Raw genomic sequence first — 9,615 nt, forward strand, 5'->3', positions numbered from 1 at the left:
CAAATAACACAATCAAAGAAAAATCTAAACACATGACTATCACGAAGAATGAATTAACACAGATTTTCTAAGTGACATGAGAAAAAGTAAACTTTTGGGCTTATGCCTTTAACCTTGGCCCAACCAGTGAATCAAACAAGTACATAATGAAAGTGAAGTAGGCTTCTGTGCCCAGCACACACTGATTAATGAGCATAATTTTATACAAGAAGTACAGTCTCTCATGGAGGGGGCCACGAAACTGAACAACTACCTGGAGAAGCTGTGACTGTCACAAAGGGAAATCCTTTTACCACTAGAGAATACAGCAGCCACAAGACCCACGGTACTACTGGACTTCCCTCTAAAGTGTTCAGAACCAAGGATGGCACAGGAAAGGCGTTACAACACCCTCAATACCAGTCTGTTCCACTGTGTGTGTTACTCATGAAGGCAATAAAAGGCACTAACGTGCTGCAAACTTTCCCTGAAGCATCTGAAGATTCTTTATGTTAAAAAGCAGACCAAAAATTTCAGCAAATTGTATTGCCCCACAGTTACAGTGTGTGTACTTATGATCAAAGTTCCTGAAATACACAAGAATCAAAGAGATGAAGACTGACCCTGTCTGTGCTCCACCAGGACACAGTCCATCCACGGCACAGACTTTACGAGGACTTCATTCCTTCCAATGCGTGAACAGCATTCCATCTTACGCATATCCTAATCCTGTCTACCCATTCAACAGCTGATGGGATACTCTGTTTGTTTCCACCTTCTGGCCGTTGGGAACAGTGTTGCAATGAACAGAGGTATGCACGGGGCTGCTGGAGTCCCTGCTTTCAAGTCCTGTGGTGCTGAACAGACCCCAGAGTAGAACCTGGGGTGATACAGCAGCTCTATGATTAGATCCCCGAAGGGCCACATGCTTTCTACAGCAGCTGGATCATTTGTTCCCACCAGTAATGCAAAGGTTTCTGATTTCTCCACATGCCCACCATGTTGTTGTTGTTGTTATGTGTCGTTGAGTCGGCCTCAACTCATAGCGACCTGGGTTTCCAAGGCAGTATCACAACAGAAGTAGGATTGGTTTGACCTGGTATCAATTCTCCAAACCAAAACCAAACTCACTCCCATCAAGTCAGATTCAACTCACAGCGACCCCTCCTTGGGTTTCTAAGGCAGTATCACTACAGAAGTGGATTGCCCAACCTTCCTTCTGAAGAGTGGATGGTGGGTTTGAACCACCAGCCTCCAGGTTAGCAGTCAAATTCCTAAGGCTATACTAATGGGTGTCAAGTGGTACCTTACTGTGGTTTGGACTGGCATTTCTCTAATGACTAACAATGCTGGCATTTGCTCATGCTTGTTGGCCACCTATCTTCTTTGGAAAAATAACTATTACAGTACCTTGCATTTTTTAATTTGGTTGTCTCATTGCTGAGTTGTAAGAGTTCTGGATACTAGGCCTCCATCAGATAAATGATTTGCAAATATTTTCTCCCATTCCATAGACTGTCTTTTCAGTTTCTAGATAATGGCCTTTAACATGGAAAGGTTTCTAATTACGATGAAGTCCAAATTTTCTTCTTCTTCTTTTTGTCGACAGTTTTGGTGTATTATGTAAGAAACCACTGTCTACCCATGGTAATGAAGGTTTGCCTCTACGTTTTCTCGGAAGCGTTTGAGTCTTTCAGCACTTACAGTTAGGTCTCTGACACATTTTCACTTCCTTTTTAAATATGATGTGAAACACAAGTTCCAAACGTATTGTTTTGCATCTCGCTATCCAGATCCTCTTGGTCTGTATGTCTGCCTTCACACCAACATCACACTGTTCTGAATACTGAAGCTTTACAGGTAAGCTCTGAGATCAGGATGTGTGACTCACCTACTTTATTCCTTTTTTCAAGAACTTTTGGGCTACTCAGAGCCCCCTGCCATTCTATGAATTCAAATGGGCTTTATCATCTTACACAAGTGGCCGCTGGGATTTTTAAAAGGACTGCATGGACAGCAGCCACCACTCTGGGTGTCCTGACGTTCTATAGTAACTCAGTCTCCCAGCCCATGGACACAGGAGCCTTCACTCTACTAAGCTGTCTTTGATCTCTTTCAGCAACGCTTTGCAGTTTTCAAAGCCCAAGTCCTACACCTCCACAGCTACAGCTACTCCTAAATACCTCCTCCTTTTAGGTGTGACTCTAAGTGGAACTGCTTCTTCATTTATTTTCAGATTGTCCAGTGCTGGTCTACAGAACCAACACTCTCACGTGTGCATGCTGCTCTGTGCCCTGTAGCTTCAATTTGGCTCTAGTTCTGAGCTTGAGTGTGGACTCTTTGGGATTTCCTACACACAGGATCATGTCATCAGCAAGTAGACACACTTTTACTTCTTGCTTTCCAAACTGGATGCTGTTTAGCTATTTTTCCTGCCTAAATACTGTGCCCACAGCTTCCAGTATGACTGTGAAGAGCAGTGGTGAAAGAACACATCCTTGTTTTCCATCTTCCCCCACTGCACGTGATGTTGTTGCTGTTATTAGTTCCCACAGACTCAGCTCCAACTCCTGGCGACCCCATATGTAGTGGAACGAAATGTTGCCCAGCCCTGCACCGCCTTCCTGATACCTGGTATCTGTCAGTCTGTTATGATGGCTGTGGTGTCGGTCTGTCTCACTGAGTCCGTTGTGGCTGTGGTGTCAACCTGTCTCACTGAGGGCTCCCATCACCTTCACTGACCTTCTACTTTAGCAATCATGACACCATTTTCTAGTGACTGGCTTTCTCGATGACACATCCAAAGTAATCAAGCCAGTCACACCATCCTCGCCTCTAAGGAGCCCTCAGGTTGCATTTCTTCTAAGACTAATGTGTTTGTCCTTCTGGCAGTCTAGGGTACAGCCAACATCCTTCACCATCACCACAGTTTGAATGCATCAAGTCTTCTTCCTGTTTCATTGTCCAGCTTTTGCATGCATGTGAGACAAATGAAAAGATCATGGCCTGGGTCAGGTGCACCTTCTCATTAAGCTTTTCAACACTTTACAGAGGTCTTTTGCAGTTGATCTGCCCAATGCAAAGTGTCAGTTGATTTCTGGACTGCCGTTCTCATGGATCTTGACTGTTGCTCCAAGTAGAATAAAATCACTGCCTTCAATGTTTTCTCCATTTATCATGATACTGTCTATTGATCCAGTTGTAAGCATTTTCATTTTCTTCACATTCAGGCATGTTTCATACTGAAGAATGTAGTCTGTGACCTTTAACGGTAAGTACTTCAAGTCATCTTCATTTTCAGCAAGCAAAGTTATGGGGATTTTTTATCAATGTCCTTCATCATTGAGGAAATTCTCTTCTACTCCTAGTTCCTGAGTGCTTCATCTCCAAAGTATGTTGGATTTTGTCAAGTACCTGCTCTGCACTAACCCAGATGATCATGTGGTTTTAACCCTTCACTGTACTCACTGGCGTATTACACAATTTTGGCTCTTAGGCTGAACCACCCTTGCATTCCTGAAATAAATCCCACTTGTTTATCAGGTATCCAAAAATGAAACCAAACTCCCTGCCATCGAGTTGGTCCTGACTCACAGTGACTCCCGCTGGATTTCCAAGGATGTAAATCTTTACAGAAGTAGACAGCCCCATTGTCCTTCCATGGAGCACCTGGTGGGTTGTAACCGCTGACCTTCCAGTTAGCAGCCAAATGACCTATCCAGTATGCCACCAGAGCTCCTGGATCACATATAATCTTCCCAAAATACTGTTGGATTAAGTTTGATAGTATTGTTGAGGACTTCTGCATCTGTATCCATCAGGGATTTTAGCCTGCTGTGTTTTGGTAGTCTTTTATTGACGCTGGTATCAGGGTAACACAATTCTTATACAATAAGTTACAAAGTGTTTCCTCCTCTTTTATTTTTTGGAAGAGTTTGAGAAGGTTAGTGATCATTCTGCTTTAAACGTTTGGTAGAGTTAGCCATTGAAGACAGCTGGTCTGGCATCTTTCCTTCTTGGTGTTCACCGGGCATCCCCAAAATGCATATCTCTGTCTCTTATCAAATTTAAACAGTTTTTGGGCATTACTACTTCAAATGCTCTATCATTTCCCTCCTCTCCTCTTGGGGTTCCTGTTATCCAGGTGTTGGTATGCTGATGGTGTCCCACAGGTCTTTTGGGCTGTTCACTATTCTTCATTCTTTTTTATCTTGTTCCTCAGATTACATAGTATCAACTCATCTGCCTTTACCTTCACTGTTTCTTTGTCTGCTTGGGTATACTGTGAAAATCCTCTGGTGAGTCTTCCATTTCAGTTACTTTCTGCCTCCAGAATTTCTGTTTATTTCCTTTGAATAACTGCTATATCTGCACTGGTACTCTCTGTCTATCTACAGTGGCTTCTGGTATCCCTTAGCTACTTTAAAACCTGATGTAAAAAGCCTTGGTCTAGCAAGTGCAGTCTGTATTTCTAATTTCAAAACTAGTATCTCTTAGTCTCTTTTATACATGGGCCATGTTTTGTTTATTTACATGCTTCAAACATTTTTGCTGAAACCTGGACACTGTGACAATAATAATGTGGTAACTATGCAAATCAGATTCTTCCCACTCCTCAAGTGTATTTTGGCTCCCTGCTGTAGGCTGTAGCTATCTGCTGAACGATTCTTCTTCTAAACAACTCTCATAAATTCTGTAATCTTTGTCATACATGGTCTCATAAATCTGTTTTTCTACCTTGTGTTCACCTAGTGTTTTGACAAAGATTTGTTTGAAAATAAGGAATCAAAAAAGGAAAAGGAAAAAAGAAATAAAAAGAGAAAGAAACATCAACAAAAGCATTCTCAGAGTATCCCGAGAAACTCCTCTCAGGAGGAGTTCCAACAAGATGGCAGGATAGGCAGAGAAGCTACACAGAACCCTCTCCAACAAAGCAATGAGAAACCAACTGAAACTGATACATAAGATGATCCTGGAACCCTCAACTTTGAAGGCAAGGATAAAGAAGTGAATTAAATACCAACTAGTAGAAGAACCTAAATGAAAACAAGAGTAAGGAGACAAACAGAGCTGCGGACTACTGGCAGTCCTGAGGGCACAGTCATTTTTTAATATTTTGTAACAGCAACCTAAGAAGAGGCTCTACTCAGTATAGACTGCATGGGCAAGGACCACGTTGGTACCTGACAACCACAAAGGAAAACAGCAAAGGAGGAGACCTCAGACAGACCTGTGGACTGCCAGAGGCTGTCCTAAGAGCACAGGCATTTTGAATATTTGCAATCAGTGGGCATGATCATTTCGAATCTATGCAGCAAGTGGCATTCTTACATGGACGGGCGACCAGGAGTGGGCTCCGCTTGCTGAGGACAGCATGGGCAGCAGCGCTGGAGGCTGACGACTGGAAAGGTGTGATGTTCCCCTTCCTACTCTTATACACCGCACACTCTTGGTGGCTATCCCCTGCCTTTATCCACCTTCTTGACCAGCAGGAATGCCCCATCTCTCAAAATTTTGTCTTTTGATTGTTTATTTCTAAATTATTCTTTTCATCTTCCTCCTTTCCTGTCCCTGGTTTCTTTGTTTGTTTGCTCCTTTTTTATTTTCTCTTCCCATTCACTGGTTCCCTTTCTTTAAAATTCCTTTCTTTTGATTCTTCCCATCCCTTGTTTTTTCTTTTGCAGTTTTGCATTTTTTACTTTTCTTTTACCCTTGCCCTTGTCTCTCATTTCTCTTTCCAAAGACACTGTCGCTTCTTTTATCTATTTTTCTCATTATCTTTTATCCTTTTATTATATAAAAAATTTTCTTCTCATTTATTGTATTTCTTTTTTTTTTTGTCTGTGACTGTTACTGTTTGTCATTATAGTTTTTCGTTCTCTTTTTTGATATTTGTGGGGTTTTTTTTTCTAATTTTTGGTCTAAATGAGTGGAAGACAGTAACTGTTCCAACCCAAACACACCTGTACTGCCTGCAATCCACCCACTGAGTGAGAGCCACCACTTCCTTTCCACCAACTGACAAAAGATAGACAGCAGTCAGTACCAGCTCAGCTCATCCTTACCTGCTCCTTATGAACAGCTAATAGATATCTGTGCACACCCTCTCATTCTCTATCACACATTAAACATAAATACAACAATACCCCAATGTCTCAGAGAAAACAGACTATCACAGTGCACACAAAGAAGCAAGACAAAGTAGTAGAAAAAAGGAACTAGGATAAAAACTCAAAAAACATCCCTGAGGAAGAAGCAGCATTGGAACTCCCTAATAAGGAATTCAAAAGAATTATATTTTGGGTACCTTCAATGGACTGAGAGACAGATCAAGGAAAAAACGGACAAGATCAGGGAAATCACTGACAAAATTCAGGAAAACACACACAAACTTCTAGAAAAATTTATGAAAACAATACAAGAACAAATTGACTAAATAAACGAAAAACTAGAAATGTAACAAAAACAACAAATAGATATCCAGAAGAATAATACTAAGATTTCCAAAACAGATAACACATTGAATGGACAAAGGAGTAAAATCAAATCAGTGGAAGACAGAATTTATGAGATTAAAGACAAATACCTCAATATTACTTTTATGAGGGATCAATCAGACAAAAGTTCAAAACAAAATACAGAAAGCCTGAGATTCTTATCTTGGAATTGGGCAATCTACTTCCGTAGTGATACTGTCTCAGAAACCCAAGGAGGGGTCGCTATGAGTTGGGTCCGACTTGACGGCACATAACAACAAGATTCATATGGGATACCATCAAGAATAATAACCTATGTGTAATCAGAATTCCAGAACAGGAAGAGACAAATAAAACCACAGAGAAAATTGTTGAAGGTTTGATGGAAGAAAATTTTCCTTATATAATAAAAGACAAGACTATATCCATTCAAGAAGTCCAACAAACCTCAAAAAGAAAATCACTAAGACCTATCATAATCAAGCTCACCAAAAGCAAAGATAAAGAAAGAATCTTGAAAGCAGCAAGGGAAAAACAAAAAGCTACCTAAAAGAGCAACCAATAAGACTAAGGTCTGATTTCTCAGCAGAAACCATGTAGGCAAGAAGGCAATGGGATGGTATATATAATACTCTGAAAGAAAAAAAATCTCCAACCAAGAATTATATACCCAGCAAAACTGCCCCTAAAATATGAAGGTGAAATTAGGAGATTTTCAGATAAGCAGAAATTAAGGGAATTTGTTAAAACCAGACCAATCTTATAAGAGATGCTAAAAGGAGTCCTTCGGACAGAGAATCAACAACAGTAAACAATCAATGATTAATATACATAATGATACAACCAAAAACCAATCTGTTTGAAGAAGTATCCGAAGTAAAATAAGCTTAGAAGACTGTAAACAAGGAACCAGAGACATCAATTGGTGAATAAGGACAACTACAAACAAAACAGAGGGGATGAATAGTGTAGTTACATAACTTCTTAAATAGTGAGGAAGTCAAGGCAACTGTGAGACAGAACAGATTGTTTTAAACTTGGGAAGAAAATAAACCATAGGGTAACCTCAAAGAAAAAGAACAAACCTCTGAATCAAAATAGAAAAGAGGACAAGCACAAATATCTAGCAAATACTAAAACAACAGCAATGAAAGAGATAACACGATTCACAAATAAAATGAGCTGAGCACAGAAAATTATATGAAAGAAAGAAATCAGCAACACCATGAAAAAACACGTAAGAAAATGACATCAATAAATTCATACTTGTCAATAATTACACTAAATATCAACGGATTAAATGCACCACTCAAGAGGCAGAGAGTTCCAGACTGGATTAAAACACATGGCCCATCAATATGCTATCTACAAGAGACTTCCATTAGAAACAAAGAAAAAAACAGACTAAAAGTCAAAGATTGCAAAAAGAGATACCAAGAAAATGGCAACCAAAAAAGGGCAGGAGTGGCAATATTAATTTCTGATGAAACACATTTTAAGATAAAAATGCCCATAAGAGACAGAGAAGGCCATTATATCATGATTAAGGGGTCACTTGAACAAGAGGGCATAACAATAATAAATAGCTATGCATCCAATGAAAGAGCTCAAAAATACATAAATCAGACTTTAAAAGAGTTGAAAAGACAAATAAAAGACTCCACAGTAATAGTTGTTGTTGTTGTTGTTATTTGCCATCGAGTCGGACCCAACTCATAGCGACCCCTCCTTGAGTTTCCGAGGAAGTATCACTACAGAAGGAGATTGTCCCATCTTCCTTCCAAGGAGTGGCTGGTGGGTTTGAACCTCCAGCCTTCTGGTTAGCAGTCAAGTGCCTTAGGCATTATGCTACCAGAGGAGACATTAATGCACTATATTCAATAACAGAACTGGAAAGAAATTCAATAAAGATGCAAAAGAGCTAAAAAATACAATCAACCAGCTTGATCTCATAGGCATCAACAAAGCAACAGCACAATATACATTCTTTTCCAGGCCACAAAGAACATTCTCCAGGGTGGACCATATGTCAGGCCACAGAGCAAGCCTCAATAAATTTAGAAACACTGAAGTACTATAAATTATCTTCTCAGAACACAGTGCTATACAATCAGAAATCAGTATTAGGAAGACCAATGGAAAAAGAGCAAATTCATGGAAACTCAATAATACTCGCCTCTAAAATGACTGGGTAACAGAAAATACAAAAAACAAAATTTAAAAATTCCTTGAATCAAATGAGAATGAAAACACAACATACCAAAATCTTTGGGACACAGCAAAAGCAATGATCAGAGGCTAATTTATAGCAACAAATGCACATATCAAAAAAGAATAAAGAGCCAAAATCAACACCTCAAACCAACATCTCCAACAATTAGAAAAAGAGCAGCAAAAAAAGCCTAGTCACCAGAAGAAAAGAAATAATAAAAATTGAAGCCAAAATAAATCAAACAAAATAGAAAGACCATAGGAAAAAAGTCAACAAGACCAGAAGCTGGTTCTTTGAAAAGATTAATAAAATCAATAAACCACTGGAAACTTAACAAAGGAAAAGTAGGAGAGGATGCAAACAACATGGGTAAGAAACAAAAGGGGTGACATCACAACAGAACCAACAGAAATCAAAAGAATAATATCAGGATACTAAGAACTGTACTCCAACACATTTGAAAACCTAGAAGAAACAGATTTCTAGAAACACACCACTGACCTAAATTAACATAGACTAAGGTAGAAAATTTGAAAAGACCCACAACAAAAAAAGAAATTGAACAAGTCATAAAAAAAATTACCAAAACCAACAAAAAATTCCTGGCACAGATAGTTTCACTGGAGAATTCTGCAAACCATTCAGAGAAGAGCTGACACCAATCCTCCTCAAACTATTCCAGAACACAGAAAAGGATAAAATCTTCCCAACTTCACTTTATGAAGCAAGCATAACCCTGATACCAAAACCAGGAAAAGACATCACTAAAAAGGAAAACTACAGACCAATGACACTACATGGTTTAAAATCAAGAAGGGAGTGTGTCAGGGTTGTATCCTTTCTCCACATTTATTCAATCTATATGCTGAGCAAATAATCCGAGAAGCTGGACTATATGAAGAAAAACGTTGTATCAGAATTGGAGGAAGAATCATTAACAACCTGAGA

At 39.4% G+C, this 9,615-nt stretch overlaps 1 protein-coding gene across 1 annotated transcript in view; it reads right to left on the reverse strand.

Annotated features, from left to right (window-relative positions):
* ATP9B (ATPase phospholipid transporting 9B (putative)) overlaps window positions 1-9,615 on the reverse strand; it is a 285,800-nt gene that overhangs the window by 235,689 nt on the left and 40,496 nt on the right. The window contains exon 5 of the mRNA XM_007953302.1: window positions 4,218-4,242. Within this exon, the coding sequence (XP_007951493.1) occupies window positions 4,218-4,242 (25 nt within the window). The remainder of the gene's footprint in view (window positions 1-4,217; window positions 4,243-9,615) is intronic.

The sequence above is a fragment of the Orycteropus afer genome, unplaced genomic scaffold (genome assembly GCF_000298275.1).
Source record: "Orycteropus afer afer isolate SDZICR_OR568_19922 unplaced genomic scaffold, OryAfe1.0 scaffold00385, whole genome shotgun sequence".
In the NCBI taxonomy this organism is placed as follows: domain Eukaryota; kingdom Metazoa; phylum Chordata; class Mammalia; order Tubulidentata; family Orycteropodidae; genus Orycteropus; species Orycteropus afer.